This window comes from Electrophorus electricus, chromosome 3 (assembly GCF_013358815.1).
Source record: "Electrophorus electricus isolate fEleEle1 chromosome 3, fEleEle1.pri, whole genome shotgun sequence".
NCBI lineage: Eukaryota > Metazoa > Chordata > Actinopteri > Gymnotiformes > Gymnotidae > Electrophorus > Electrophorus electricus.
The window spans coordinates 6,389,195-6,406,308 of record NC_049537.1 but is presented as its reverse complement, the minus strand read 5'-3'; the positions used below and the strand labels follow the sequence as shown (position 1 = coordinate 6,406,308).

General features: G+C 37.8%; 1 protein-coding gene across 4 annotated transcripts in view; it reads left to right on the top strand.

Annotated features, from left to right (window-relative positions):
* Positions 1-1,560: 1,560 nt before the first annotated feature.
* Positions 1,561-17,114, top strand: part of nos1apa (nitric oxide synthase 1 (neuronal) adaptor protein a) — a 75,773-nt gene continuing 60,219 nt past the window's right edge. For 2 of the 4 annotated variants that reach the window (XM_026998823.2, XM_026998821.2), the window contains exons 1-2: positions 1,561-2,221; positions 2,566-2,637. In XM_026998823.2, coding sequence (XP_026854624.2) covers positions 2,117-2,221; positions 2,566-2,637 — 177 coding nt within the window. In that variant the 5' untranslated portion in view covers positions 1,561-2,116. The remainder of the gene's footprint in view (positions 2,222-2,565; positions 2,638-17,114) is intronic. The other 2 variants (XM_026998818.2, XM_026998819.2) reach the window with 2 other exon arrangements.

The window sequence follows — 17,114 nt, the reverse complement described above, 5'->3', positions numbered from 1 at the left end:
AGTCTGTGTTGATAACCCAGCTGCACACTGACCATAGTCTGAATGCGCGTATTCGAATGCTGAAATGACTTAAAATGTCCATCCCTATTAGTAGCCGTGATGAATTAGTTAGGGTTAGCTAACCTTAGCTGAAGCTCACTCGACAGAGGTTCTTGTATGGAGCCCTAGGAGAATAATTAAAATCAAGGACAACGCGACAGGTCAGTTAACCAGGAAAATGGATGACCCAAGACATCAATAGACACATTAAAAAACAAGGAGAACAGTAATATGAAGTGGCAATACTTCGAGGATGAAGCTAGACACCAATACACACATTAAAAAAAACAAGAACAGTAATATGAAGTGGCAATACTTCGGAGGAAGACACTAAACAGTAAACACTCAGAAGTCAGACAAATGAAAACAGACAATAAAAGAACTCAGATTGACAGGAAAATAAACGGAGAAACTACTTCGGAATGTGACACAGGGCGCACAATCCAACAAGGTTAATGAGCCTAAATGACCCACAAGGTCATGCCAGAGTCACAACTCTAACTTGTGTGTGTGCCAAGTCGGTATCCGTTTTTCTGGGACATAAGTTGCCTCCACCTTTCAAACACATCGCCAATATTTACTCGCATTCATGGTATCTTTTATAAGGATTCTTTTTGGCACATTGCAACATTAACTGTTGATAGTTTGCTTGTTTCCATGGCTACAGCACGCTGCCTTTTCCAGCCAATTTATTTCATATCTGGCAACCAGGGTTGTCGAAATGGTACTGCAAAAATGGTCACTGGGTGAGAGCACAAACCAAAACACAAACAAACTTTATGGTGCGGAATGAAAATGACAAAGGAAAACATACTGGCTGTAGCAATGTTGTCGGAGAAGCTTGTATTTCAACTTAGCATGTTTTCTTAATCTTTGTTTACTTTTTTAAATTTAGTACAGTAAATATATTTAATAGTCTGACTTAGTACAGAAAATATACTGTTCTTTAACGTGGTTTAGTAGGCTATACATTGACCTAGGTACACCAAATTTCGCTCACATATTACTGTGAGTCCATGGGTGCGTTTTACTACCAATAGGCTGAACCTGTCTTTTAAGAATAATGTAATCTATTTACGATACTTTTTTCTCAATTTAAACCCATTATACAGAAAATGCTGAACGTGGCTTAATGTACCAAAACAATTAAATGACGCACAGGAACCCCAACAACTATTGGACATATAGTCCCATGGTTTCCTCTGAATAGTGTTGTCCTGAGAACTTTATTTTCTCAACCTGTATATCTGAAAGATGACAGCCTATATGTTAACTTGATAAAACAAAACAAACAACAACAGTCGTGCGGAACACCCTAAAATACGTGGTAAAATCACTGGCGCTAACGTATGACCTCTCGTGGCTTGTTAGGCTACATTAGGATTGTAAAGCTTTTTAAAGTACAATGACAACGAGCCGACAAATTCCACTTTCATTTTACTGAACGAGTCTCCGAATGGCAACCCATAACATTTCAACTTTCCCCCGTCCCTTAACACAATACCGAACCGAGTTCTTCGTTCAAAAGCGTAGCGTTTGGTTTTGTATCCCACCGCTAGGTGCCATTAGCAGCTTTCCTAAACAGACCGGAGAGCTGAACAAAAGCGGTGTTTTTCTCCTCCTACAAAAAATGTGATAAAGCTGTGTTCCAGTGAAAGCAGGTGGGATTCCCCGGCTCAGCCATGACGCTTTCCTTCTCGGCACTCCATGCGCAAGGGATGTGTGGATTTAGTTATGGCGCTGGCGTGAAGTTGTTGGAAATGGGCAAACCCAGGAAGCAGGATATTTGCTCATCTGTTGTTTAAGCTTGCCAGGTTAGCCAAGAACTAGGGAACGGGGAGTCAAACCTGTCAATGTAAAGTATTCTGTTTAAACCGGAAGAAACCGATAGCTCAGAAGACACTAATACCAACTGACTGAAGAGCGATTTTTACAAAGTTACACTGACAAGCTAGCACGCACAGTACTACAATTGTGACCTCGGACGAAGGAAACAACATGGACCACTGAAGCTGAGTTTCTTGATCTACGAACATTTATTTCCATTGTTTATGTTGACGTACTGAAGATCGCAATCATGCCAGTGAAAACAAAGTACAATTTAGTGGATGATGGACATGACTTGCGGATTCCTTTGCATAACGAGGAAGCATTCCAACACGGTATTAATTTCGAAGCAAAGGTGTGTTTCTTTATGTTTGTTCAACATAGGCCTATTTACAACGGCGGGAATAACTATTCGGAGTAGACTATTACACTCTGCATTCTGCCTACCTGTATTAAATTTATAACTAGCCCTATCTGAGATGATTAATCTGGTATGCCTCTGTAAATCTACCTGTTAACAGTATTGGGATATGATAAGTTGCCAGGCCACTTTTTTGTGCATGTAAGATAACTAGATCGACTAATGTTTAAAACAGGATGGGTATAAATCTAAAATGAGTTGATCTCATTGTTGAAGAACATGTGCTCGTTGCATACTTATTCTTTGTTTTTGTTTTTTTGTTTTCATTTTGTCGTCAGTACATTGGTAGTCTGGATGTGGCGCGACCCAACAGCCGTGTGGAAATAGTTGCTGCCATGAGAAGGATCAGGGTAAGTTGGGGACTATTAGCCTAAACCCATTTCAAGATATGTATCCTATTTTACCATTTATGCAAATGTTTCCACAACAGTTGGTGCTATTTTAATTTATGAGAACATGAGATGAAGCTAGTGATACTGTCCATGGGTGGTACAAAGCCACAATCGAAAATCACAAAAGCCTGACTAAACCGTTTTACAATTAATTTGTTAACTGTTTTAAGTTGCCATGTAGCCACTAAACAGAGGCTATGTTATCATCGATGATGGCATAAATATTCAGTTAACTTTTAATGGGTTAATGGGTTTTGTGGCTTAGGTCACAGTATGTAGGCACAATCAGGTGAATGCCTCTCTGAACTGGATGTCATTTTTTAATGCACATAAAGCTGTATTTAAGCCCTAATGTACTGGCACTACTGTACAATATCCTTATTATGCTTCTCTTTTTCATTTACATCTTATACTGGATGTATTATCGCTTATTTGTGATGTATTGTAAAAACATTTATGTGATTACTTGCTTTGTTCCCCTTGTTCCCTGTTGCATGCTTAATTTTAAGTATTTGGGTATTTTAATGAATTCAATGAAATTATTTAATGACACTCATAAATAAAGGCATTAAGTGACTGCTAGTTCAGTTTCTCCGATGTTCTTGAGCATTTTACATTTGACAGCCAAAGAAACATTTTAGATTCAGTCGAGCATGTTATGTATGTAGTGCAAATATCCCTTCTCTGTGCACCTGTATTTATGATTTACCCTTTCACCGGTCAACTGTAATGTATTTAAAGGCAATGCCACACAGTAACAGTGTTAGGTGGAGAAGTGCCAGGAATGGAATGGTTGTAAAGGCTTTGTTTTTGCAGTGTCACAGTTTCCATCACACCAACACACATTAGGTGCAAATGATCCTATTAACCTTTTCAATGTGCTGGACCCCTGCTGTGATATAGCAGCTGCTGAGAAAGGACAGACACTTGCGACACATGCATTTACTGAGGGAAAATTACCTGATGTATTCCACACAGACAGAACTTCTAAAGTCCAACTTGGGCTGCATTGCTCAAAGATTAAAGTGTTTTCTGTGTAAATTGGCCAGTGTTGTCTCACTCACTTCATGTGAAAGATATCTGTTCTGGAGAATGAGAGAAAAAAATGAGCACAAGTACTGCATTGCTGAACAAAGAATAGCTGTCATAATAGGCAGAGCTAACTGCAATGAACAAGAAACCTTATGTTCTGGAGACTCACAAAGGTCATAGTGCAGAATGTTATGTTTAGGCTAAACAAAGGAGTATTTGGTGTTGGCACAATTGGATCTCCTTTTAGACTTTTTCTAGGAGCTTTGTAATTGTTTGATAATATTTGCTCAAACATTATTGAGTTGGCTGGTATACTCATTTAGATCAAGACAAGTGTTATCTGTCTCATAACAATGGATTAATATTGCTTGACTGCAGTTGGTGCTTTGGTTTGTTAACAGGAAATTTGGTCTAAAAAGCCAACTACAATAGTAGGATGGCAGGAATACAAAAGATTTGTGTTGTTGACCTATTTCTAAGACATTTAATATTTAATCCTAAAGGCTCTTTGGATATCTCTGTGCAGGCAAGGAGGGGTACACCATACATTGTGCATTGTCATTATGGTTTTGACTTTTTCAGTAGTGATTAAAGCAGAAGACAACAATATGCAGCGATCCCTCTATCAAGTTGCCATATGTTTTACTGCATATGAGCATCCTCTCGTATCAGTTATTACAGATGAGTGTCCTGTGGGTGTTTTTTAATGAATCAAGAAACACATATGATCCAACAAACTTTAATCATTTTATTAAAAATAATGCAAGCTAGATGCAATTTAAAATTGCATTTTCTGAAATTAAGTATGCCAGATTTATTTGAGTGGCATTGAATCTCTACTAAATCCAGTGTATTTGAGAAGGACACATTTTGGGGGGGAATTGAGCATTGAGAGTTCTCATATCAGTCTTGGGGTGGTAAGATCTGCCGTGAAGCAGAAATGAGCTCAGAGAATCATAAGTACATGAGAACTGGACTTTATTCAGTACAGTAATATAAACATACGTCATCAATAGGGTTGGACTTCCCCTTAGATGATCTGGATGAAGAAATATAGGCTATTAACTGGGTGAAAGGCATTTTTATGAACATCATCTTTACTGTGTCACAAAATTTGGCTCCACTTTCAGGAAATATATGATGATTTATGTTTTTTCCTTTTAATAAGTGTGAAATGTGCGGTGCTAAAATCTCTGTATTTAGACTATAGTTCCGTCTAATTGTTGAGCCCTCGCTATTGATTTCAACACATTAATGTAGGCAAATGTTTTGTAAAGATCATCTCATTGGCCGTTGCTCCTAACAGATTGTCTTTCCCTCTGAGTTAGTTTTATCCTACTGGAAGCAGAAAGGTTGAAAGCTTGGGAGTGACCTCTGTTAAATTCACCCAACAGCTCCTTCCATGTTCTCATAAGATCTGTTATTCATGTATAATTACCTAATTACCTGACAGGGTTGTGTAGTGCAATGTATACATATGTAGTATTTAAAAATTGACTGTTTAAACATAACATTTTACTTTTTATGTGTAGCCTAAATTGTGTCTGGAATCCACAAATTGGTTAACTAAATACAAAATGATTTTAAGGAGAAGTCCACCTAAAATCACATCTGATACCTGTTTAGGCTTTTCGATGTTTTGTAGATGCATCATATAGTTGCTGTAGATGACTCAAATAATCTTTGTATCAATATTTTTATTTTAGTTACTGTAGCTAATTAGCTTGTTTAGCAATTGGCAATGTGAGGTGTGTCATTGTTGGTTGTGATGAGCTTCCATGGAGAGCAGAAGGAAGAGTACATTTTCACTCTTTTTTTTTTCTTTTAGAACTAGCTTTGTGACACTTGTTGGCACAAATTGTATAGCATGATGTCACCATGTTTAAAGTGACCCATATCGGACTCTACCACACATTCATACTCTTCAGCATATTTCTGTTTTATGCATTGCATCTTAGTCAATTCTATTTGCTCTATAGGCTGATTTTATTACACCAAGAGGGTGAGCATAAAAAGACTCCAACTCATGCAAAAAAGAGCTTAATCTGAGTGGTGCATAAGTGAATTTAGGGAATTGTTTTTATTCTGAAAGCCTGATAATCTTGCTGGGATACATTGCATCATAGACTCAATAAAATAACAAGGTATTTTAGATCAGCATCTGGTGTTTTTTTGCCAGGAAGCTAAAATTGGGTCTTGGTTGGATTAATGATCCAAAGCATACCTCTAAATCCACCCAAAAATGGTTTACTAATGGCAGAATCAAGCTTTTTCAGTAGCCATCTCACTCCCCTGACTTAAGCCCCATTGAAAGCCTGTGAGGTGAACTAAAGAAGAGAATCCTCCAGTGAAGACCAAGGACTCTGAAGGATCCAGAGTAATTTTGTGTGTAGGAATGGTCTCCTCCTTTGTATGTGTTAACCTTATCAAATAGTGTTATCCAAAGGCAAAGGAAGGAAGCACTAACTTTAAGCGCAGGTCTGCCAGTAATTGGTTGAATGTTTTTGATTATAAAAATTATTAATATTTTTCAAGGACTTTTTAATACTGTTGCAATACTTTGTGTGTGTTACATCACTGTTGTCTGGAACATGTTTCCATGTGTTTGTGTCATCTTTCCTCTTTCTCATTTTTTTCTTTCTATATCTGACATGTTTGTTTTTTATTCTTTTTTATTCTCTTTATTCTCTCTCTTTCAAACTCTGTTCACTTCAAAGTCTCTCTCTCTCTCTCTCTCTCTCGACCCCTCTTCCACCCACACACAAATGCATACGGTACATACACAGGTATATATTCTCAATCATCTTCACTGGAAACTAAATAACAGAGTCAATGGATAGTCTAGCCACTTTCCCCATAGTAACTCAGAAATCTGAGATCAACTGCAAAACCTTGCATATAGTACAAGATCCCACTTATATTTTTTCAATTTATTTGCTGTAACAAATCAGGTTACTGGCCATTTTAATTAATATCTTTAGTACATGAAATTAGAACCCATTGTTTATGATCTTGTCTTTTTTTTTTACCTGGAATTATTAATCAACCCAGATAGAAATATTCATGCACAATGCCATGTGGCCCCTCAGGATTATGTGTACAGCCAAGAAGTCACTTGATTAATTAAAATAGGCAATATTCTTTTCTAGCCTGGTTGAAAAAATGACTCAGTCTAGTATCTCAACCAAGACTTTGTTTTGAAAAGTGTTCACTTCCTCTGTCCCCACTTTGCATAGTCTCAGTGAGTCTCCCTGCATCTTGGAAGGATCTTCAAGGCCCCATAAATGTATTAGTAACAGTCCATTGACATAAGAGTTATATGGGACAAACATAATCATGTAATGATATTATGCATTATGCATCAGCTGCAGTCTGTGTGTCTGAATATTACTATGCCAGTTTGTTAGTCTGTTTGGGGCTCTAACTGAAGGCAGGCTAAATTACCATCCTGCTCTGTATTAATGCTGTTACTTGCTCAGGGATGGTACTGAAAGGGTCTTCAGTACCACTGGTAATTTGCTGCTCTCTCAAAATTCATCAGACCTCTGCATTTTCATACTGTGCATTCACTTTTAATATTTTTAATGTATGTTAATGATGATAAAGCTTACTGCAAGGCAAGCATAGCATGGTTGTGATTTAGGATTGAACAGACTTGAACATTTTTCTCTCACAATTACTGCTAATAAATGCTGGTGTGTGATTTTGGGGAATGTCTTTTCCCCTTGTACTCAGATGATGTATTTTAACATGTTTTCCCTTTGCTAAATTAATATATTAATAGAAAAATGCATAAAGAATTGGATGCAGCCCATACATCTGCGTGCTCGTTTTGATCTTTGTTTTTTTTTTTTAATTCTAGGTTTATGTTAATGAATAAAACAGTGTAAACGTCTGATCATAGGATGCTTGAATCAGGCAGTGACTAATACCATTATATAATCAACAATGAATGATATTTGACATACATTTATAATGTAATTTTACAGAACAGCACAAATCTGTGGGCATTTATACCGCTGAATTGGCATTACAACATGTTCTATTGATCCTCTTTATTTCACAACTCACTGCCCTGTGTCTAGTGGACTGTGATATTTTAGCTTTGGACAACAACATGCATCAAACTCTAAAGGCCAATGAAGGCTCATCTTGTGTTAGTGAGTGTGATTCAGAGTAATAGCAATGTGGTGAGAACTGTCAAACTTTGATTTAGAGCTCCAGCAGGGTCATCTCGTGTCTTCACACTAGTAGCTTGGATCAAACTCTATTTACAGTTCGGGATGATCCATTAGGGTGTTGGCATTGCCATTTTAACAATGCAATAAAAGCATCAGCAGTATATTATTGCATTTGTCATTGTCTTTTTTTCAGGCTGGCATGGCTGTGAGACACATTGATACTGTTTCAAGGTTTTATTGCATGGCCAGTCAAATCTTACAAAAATGTTTACCCCCAGCAAAATGTTAGATTTTATGAACATGAATCTCATCTAAAATGGCATTCTTTAAGCTTGCTTTCTAAACACAAATGCAGTAATTATCATTCCAAATTATTATTGAGATAATTAACTTTTGTCATTTTGCTTACATTATAATGACATGCATTAAAATGAATATAACTGGGTTTGAGCAGAGTAGCAGACCATGAAATTTACTGGACTTTGAATTATTTTCAAATTTTTAATTTTCACCAGAACATAATAGATCACAGTATTACTTGAACAATTACATGCTTTCCATATTTACTGTGGAATAGCTTCATTAAATGGTAACAGGCACTTAAAACTTGTGAGAAGGGATATAGTTAGTCAGCAGTAAAATAAACCTGAGCACTTTACTTCCTTTGGCAGTGTAGGATCTGTATCATTGGTGTCCTCTCAGAAATGGGACCGCCTGCTCTCCCTAGCTGATTCATCATGTTTATGGCAGCTTTTAGGATAATGACGCCAACTCCTGGAGCAGAGCACAATCTAAACACCATGCAAGTCAACAGGCTCGGACTGCAGATTGGCTGCTTAGTGTATACAACATGTGAGTCAACAGCTTTGGATTAGCTGCTCAATGTATACAACATGTGAACTAACAGCTTTGGATTGGCTTCTCGGTATATAAAACATGCGAGCCAACAGCTTTGGATTGGCTGTTAATAGTATCTGACAGATCACAGGCCTTGGGTAGGTGGCCTGTGAATTTAGCTGCCACCGATTCTGCCTGCAAAAAATTACTATTAGGATTTTTCATCCTCTGTGGTCACATTGGCTTATTGACCTGCAGTAAGGTTAAAAAGGGATGACTATAAGATGATTGTAAAATGATTATAAGTGGTAGAGTACCTATCATTTTCAAACAACCTGTCTCACTAATGCTTTATGCTACATAACACAACAGTGCTTTGGGGAGACTGGGCCTGTCTAATGTGCCTGTATCAGTTTTAAATGATGCACCACATTGGGGGAGAGCTGTACCCCTGTGGTTGCTTACACCTCCGATCTTCTGTAAGTAAAATATTTAAATCATTTAAATGTCTTTTAAACCTTAAGTGATCTCGAGACATTTCACTTCAGTATTTTACAAGCCAAACTAAGGGAATATTAGTTTTGGCACTCTTTTTCATCATTTCCTAGATACAGTTTTTCTTGGCTGAGTAATGTGTTTAATGCTTTGAATATGCCTACAGCAAATCTGCTTCCTAAGGAAGTTGGCTTATTTTGAAAAGAGCCTGGTCACTTTGATTATGCCACCTTTATGCTGGTGCAGCTCACTGAAAACAGAGCTGGCTGTTGCTATTGTCAAAGTGACTAATAAAGTAATTTGGTGCTTTAGATCAAGCACTCTTGACGAAAGCATGTCCCTGGGAGAGCTGGAGCATAACCTTTGTTCTGAAAAGGGGCCTAATGCAGTCATTAGCCCTTCACTCCTGACCTGTGATCTGCTCGGATTGGGTGAAAAAACATGGGGTTGATGTTTGTGGAGAAATTGCTTCTCCCTGCTTCATGGTGCCACAAAGAAATAGGGCAGTAGTGATACTCACTTAAGCCACCAGTCTATGAAAGTGCAGGCATTCCAGTAGCCAATGATCTCCCAGAGGTTTCCACAGCCCACATTAAATCCTTCAGAGCGAACAAATCCTTTAACAATATTTAATCTTCTTTAAACAGAAGTAGGGATTAGCAGTCACTGGCAGTGCCCACTCAAAAAGGGGGAAAAGAAGGCAAGAAGGGGGAATGCTTTAAATTCCTTGCCCGGCTCGTACATCCTGCCAAGCCATCACTCATTGGCTATTGCTGCTGCCTGGCAGCCATAATTCGTGTTCTCTTGCTGTCTCATTTTATTTTGGTAGAGGGGGGAGGGGACGATAACACTTTTAATTTGTAATGGTTAAGCAGATGGGAGATTGCGCGGTAGGTGGGGCCCGTGATCAACGTGCAGAGTTAGGGGCTAGCAGGCAGTGTGTGACTCCCAGCCTATAAGCCATCTTAGTTCTGGGAAACTGCTGCCATGATCCCTGTTAGCCCCTGTCCACATCCGACTGCTAACCGTTGATTAAAAAGCTGTGTGGGCACCAGGGAGCTGACTTTGGTGCTCAGTATCCATGCTGCTGTACCAGATGTACACACACACACACACACACACACACATACACACACTCTCACTCCACCATGCAGACCAGCTCTTAAAAAGCTGTGTATCAGCAAAATGATCAGCACAATGGCAGACTTTGAAGCAGAAAGTTTAGTTTCCATTTCTGTTTTTAATGAATTTAAGTTTTAAAACCTAAACTTAAAACCGAGTGCATTGTGAATTCATCTGCTTTGGGGAAGACTTTATTTGCATTTGAGGTCAGGTGTTCTTCCCAGGCTGATTTGGAGCATTTAAATTAAAATTCACATATGAATAATTTAATTTCCCTGTAGATTTTTTCTGCACAATTTGATGACTTGTTTTTCTTGTAATAGTAGGAAATGGGCTTGAGCTCAAATTCAAGCCCTTGCTTCGTCAGAAGTACTGATATCAGAGTTGTTAATTAATAGCCTTTTTTATGGTTATATTTGGTGATAAAGCTTCTTCACATCTTTTCAGGTAATGATCTATGCATGCTAGCAAGTCCATGTAGCAGACCTCAAATAGCTAAAACGTTTAGTCTGTTTGTTCTGAATCTTGAGATTAGGCAGAACTCTGGGAACTCTACGCCATGTATTATATTCAGTGTGACTGACCAGATTAGCACAAAAATCATCTGTTCCTGAAATTGTTTTAAGGTTTTAATAATTTGCTATTGAATTTTAAGATCTTGCACATTTGATTTTGTTTCACTTTCATGGAATTTATGATATTGTTTAAATCCACTTTAGAGGCTAAGTGGATTTTGGTGTGTTGGTAAAATACCAGTCTGAGAGGAGCATGCTGCCTGATCTCTTAAATTAGCATTGAACTATAATCCAATCATCAATCCAGAGGAGCTAACACTGAAGCCCAGCCCTGTTTTTTCTGATAAAGTAATTGCATTGGCACATGCTGACATATCTAACACTAACTGGGGGAAAGAAAGTATAACTCCCTCCCCATCCATGTGTTGCCCAACCTCCAAGCCATCTGTTAGTGAAGTACTCTTCTGGGGGTTGGTGAATATGGGCTGGTGCAGGAAACCTAGACAAGGAGAGGAAGTGGGAGAACAATGAGATGAGCTGAAGCCAACTAAGAGGAAGGTGTGTGCACGTATTTGCAGGGGTAGCCCAGGAGGATGGTTATCTGTACAGTGGGTTAAGCCATCAGGCCAACCAGGAAGGAAGGAAAGGGATGAAGGACTCATTGATTTCATCTGTTGGAACAAAGCAACAATGGTTTTGCCTGTACTGCATACTGCAAGCACCACATATTGCAGATAAATAGTATAGGTGAGGAGAGAATTGATGCAGAATGTAGAAATATATGTATGCCTGTTCTTTCAGAAATGTTACTTGAATCGAAAGTTAAGTTTGATCTTGAAGATGCTTTCAAAGTTCCTAATTTAATCTTTGATATTTTGCATATATACTTTATTCTAAAATAAATATGCAAAATAAAAAATGTGATGGAAGCTCAGGTTTTAGCTGGCATTCACATTGCTATGTATTTATAGAGTAGTCACTGAGCACTAGGATCAGCTGCTACCACACCTTGTTGTGATGAGCTCTCACCAAGCTCACCACATTTACTTGATGCTTTTATTCAGAGCGACTTACAGTTATGACTGAATACAACTTGAGCAATTGAAGATTAAGGGCTATGCTCAGGGGCCCAACAGTGGCAACTTGGCAATAATTGGGCTTGAACTGGTAACCTTCTGATTGTTAGTCGACTAAACTGCTCTAAAATGGTATTTCAGTTCTGCTTGCCAGTGGAACTAACTTAAACATTACTGCAGTTATCTGATCTAACCCTGTTGAAATGGGATAGAATGTTATCAAGGGTTGGCTACAAATGTAGGTCCTTCATTACACAAATGTGGTGGCTCATACACTTTATAATGTTGCTTTTGATGAAATTTTGCTTGTTACTACAAAAGTACACCATATGCTATGGCCTAATATGAAAACTGCCACTCATTCTGATTTTAAAGAGCTAATCATTCTGATGCATAATCTCAATTGACAGCAGAAATTCAGGAAAGTCCAAAATAAAATTATAACCTTAAGTTTATAATTGAACCATGAAGCAGTTAAAACAGATGTTATCTTGATGTACTATGTGGCTTTGTGTCTTCGTGATTGTCAGGCAAGGCTATGTATTATCACCCTCTAGGGCTGGCTTGATGGTATATTTTTCAAGATAGAATCACATATCTGAATATGGTTTTTAAAGCCACTGTGTAATTTTCTTGATAATTGTGTTGTCACACAACAATTTCATATCATGAAAAATTTCTTTGGTCGTGAGTTAAAATCATTGAATGTGTAATGTTTCGTATGCCACAGACACTGCTACAACACGTGTCTAAAACCAACTAATATGGAGCAGCCTGGAATCATGGACAACCCATGCACCATTTTCAAATCAATAGCAGTATAGCAACTTGAAAACGAACTATGTCGGGCTCAAAAGAAGAATGTTTTGTGGAATTGTGGCAGCAGAGAGAATGCCTATTTGATGTCTCCTTTTGGCAAAAATGTCGTATATGGATGACAAGCAAAATATCGTAATTTTCTAGCATCATGGGTTTATTGCAAGAAGCACTTTATGGTACAGTCATGTATTGTATAGTAGACTTTCAGCACAAGTGGGATTTTCTCTCATGGAGTTTGGTTAAGATTACATCTGACCACAGTGTGACATGCAACAAACATAAGTCCGCTGGAATCACACAGTGTAAGGCTGGATTTCCATAGCATTTAAAGAGACTTTACTGGTGCTTTGGCATCAGGATTTCTGCAAGTGCTGATTAGTAAATGAAAGTCTGACTATGAAAAGAAGTCATTAAGCAGATGAGCTGTAAACACATTATAAACATTAAATTCTGAATTTAACCACACACTGCCCCGAGGGAATATTTGTTTCCTATCTGAGCACAGTCAGACTACTGGAAGATCTCTGTACCTAAACCACCCCTAAACCTCTCTTTGCTGGAAATTATTGCAGCACTATTGCAGCATTGCACTGATTTAAGTGTATTTGACGCTAGCTTAAATTGGCAGAAGCAAAAGTTATTTTGTGTACTTTTGGACTTAAGTTCTGCTGTTGTCTGCATGGCATCTTAGTTGGTTCTTTTTCTTGTTTACTCATCCATAAGTTGTTTGCTAGCCCCTGTTTGCAGTCCAATAGACTGCAGCGTCCCATTGCACATGCAACTGTTAAAGCAGTTAGCAGACACTGTCATGAGGTTAGAGCTGTGAAAAGATTATTGTGTTTTCAGGTAATATCCATGGAACAAAATTTGAATCCACATTTATATTGGCTACTCTGTCATATTTTATTTTTGTAGCCAAAGTAGAAAGAAATAACATCTGAATTTACATATAAAGTTGTGAACTTTGCCAGTGCTTGTGTCAAGGGGATGTTATTAGCAGTTACCAATATTGAGTTTCTTGGCCCAATATGATAACTCATAATTAGCACCTTATATACAATACTAATATTAATAATTGTAATAACTAATAATTTTGTTATTTAAGCCAGTTCAAGTTAATCTATATATGAAGTACAGTGGGTGTGACACGTTAACCTGTAAAAATTACATCCTCAATTAATTTTATATAGCCATATCACAATCGGATATCACTATTATTGTACACATATGTTGCTATTAACACAAGGAGAACAAAAAATTGTTCCATTTCATTTTATTATCTAATTTTTCTTTATTGTTAAGTCCCATTTTTGTCTTGAACTGGTGCGTACATAAGAAAGCCTATGGCAGGAAACGTGACTGCATCACTACACAGTCACAGACATCAGATACTCTGTTTAATGCAAAAAAAATTGCAAAATAAAAAGGCCAAAACTTTTGATATAGAACTTTTGATATCGAAGCTATAACAATACATAAAAAATTGTGCTTATCAGCAAATAATATATCAGCTGATATACTTGTTATTGATACTCTATGTAGGAATATCATGCAACTGGTCTTTTAAGTTGCTGCTAGAAAGAGCAACAGGTGCAGCTAATGTGATTAAGATATTTTAACCATTTTTTTTGCTATTATCTCCAACTGTGCTTTGATCAGAAGTGTTATATTGTTTCATGAAAAACAGCAGAATTGCTTAAGGGGTTTCATGTGTTTTACTTTGTAATTTTCTAATCTTTGTGATTTTCTAATCTAAGCAACAATAGAATACAGTGCAACCTAATTATGTGTTTTTGGGCTCCACCTGCACCATTAAACAGCATCTATTTAAACAGCATCTTTGTTGTATAGCCCTAATGTGATGTAGTACTGGATACTGGAATGTGACATCAATTTCTACTGTAGAGGTTATTAAGAGATGAAAGAGAGTAAGATCCAAGGAAATTATTTTCATTTTTCAAGTCTACTATTTGTAGAGTGAACTGTTCAAAGGACTACTGTTAAGGTACTGGACAGTCTTGGTAACAGCAGCTTTTCCTGACTGAACTTGAAAATGTCATTTTTCATAATTAAAATTAACTGCCAATAAGTACTGTCTGTCTAGTTGTCTTGGGTAATTGATTGTGATGCTTCCTTAAGTTACAGTTTAGAATGAAAGTAAAAAGTTTTTTCTGCATGTCTGATCAGCCAAGTTCCTGGTTTTCCCTGCCTGGGGTAATCTTCAGTAATCAGTAATTCTGATCTGACAGTCCTGCTTGAGAACAGCCATCTATGTTTAATCCCCAATAAATATGGAGCAAAAAAGATTATGAATCTTAAATCATCAATGTACACTTTCAGCAGTTCTCACCAAAGACAGTTAATTAATTTCATTGGACTAATTACTTAAGATATTAATTGTAGTTATACATGTCATTAGCGAGGAATGTTTTTTCCTGATATAGCAGTAATGCATTGTATGATGTTATGTAATGTAATGCATAACCTCCTTATTTTTAAACAGAATATGGAGATACCCTATTATGTACAAAATACACACACACACACACACACACACACACTGCCTGGCCAAAACAAAAGGTCGCCACCTGGATTTAAATAAGCAAATAGGTAAGAGCCTCCCATTGGATAATTACGGCATGTGTGATTATGTTTCAGCTGGCAACAAGTTATTTAACCCTAACTGATGCAGTGAGTAGCTTCTCATTTGTTAAACAACCATGTTGAAAGACACATCCTGTGGTCGTGGAAAAGATGTTAATCTGTTTCAAAAGGGTCAAATTATTGGTATATATCAAGCAGAGAAAACATTAAAGGAGATTGCTGAAACTACTAAAATCAGGTTAAGAACTGTCCGACACATTATTCAAAAGTGGGGAAACATCGTCTTTGAGGAAGAAATGTGGTCGGAAAAAAAATCTTGAATGACCATGATCGGCGATCACTTAAACATGTGGTGAAATCAAATCGTAGAAAAACAACAGTTGAACTCAGGGATATGCTTAATAATGAAAGTAAGAGCATTTTCACATGCACAATGCAGAGGGAACTCAAGGGATTAGGACTAAACAGCTGTGTAGCCTTAAGAAAACCACTTGTCAGTGAGGCTAACCAGCAAAAATGGCTTCAATTTGCTAGGGAGCATAAAGATTGGACTCTGGAGCAATGGAAGAAGGTCATGTGGTCTGATGAGTCCAGATGTACCATGTTCCAGAGTAATGGCTGCATCAGGGTAAGAAGAGAGCAGCTGAAGTGATGCACCCATCATGCCTTGTGCCTACCATACAAGCCTATGGGGTCAGTGCTATGATCTGGGGTTGCTGCAGTTGGTCAGGTCTAGGTTCAGCAACGTTATGTGCCCAAAGAATGAGGTCAGCTGACTATCTGAATATACTGAACGACCATATTATTCCATTAATGGATTTTTTTCTTCCCTGATGGCATGGGCATATTCCAAGATGACAATTCCAGGATTCACTGGGCTCAAATTGTGAAAGAGTGGTTCAGGGAGCATGAGACATCATTTTCACACATGGATTGGCCACCACAGAGTCCAGACCTGAACCCCATTGAAAATCTTTGGGATGTGCTGGAGAAGACTATGCAGTGGTCCAAATCTGCCATCATCAATACAAGATCTTGGGGGGAAAATTAATGCAACTCTGGACAGAAATAAATGATATGACATTGCAGCAGCTTGTGGAAATGATGCCACAGAGAATGCTTGCCGTAATCAATGGTAAAGGCGGTCCAACGAAATATTAGTGTATGTGACCTTTTTTTTTTGGCCAGACAGTGTATATGATGTACAATAACAATATGCAACTATGTTTTTTAGAGTTGGGTTACATGCAAACAGACCTCAATATACTTAGTTAATCAAGAAAATGTGTCTGTTGGCCCAGTTTAGGAGCAGGACAGCTCAATATGATCTGGTTGCAATCAGGCATGCATTCACACCTGTCTTCAAAATGTATTCTCATTGGGCTGCACACAAGATCCAACAAGAGTCTGGACATGTTTCAGAGCCAGGTGTTGGACAGGTTTATAGGAAATATGGCCTTGTGGAAAGAAAGTGGAAGCATGCAAAAGAAGTCCTCTAAGTGGCCACTACAAAGACATGGACAAGCATTTTTTTTAAACCTCCAGTAAATAAGTAAATAAATAAATACATCTCTTTTATTCATAGATAACTCATTTTTCCATATAGCTACATGTGCAACATTTAGGCACACTGTGGATACTACATTTGTAGTGAGCAGCTGTTGCTTTTGCTGCACAAAAATGCAGTGTGTACTTGTGTGTGGTGATGCATTGGAAAATCTGGATTGGGTCCCGCACTCGCAAAATTATTAATC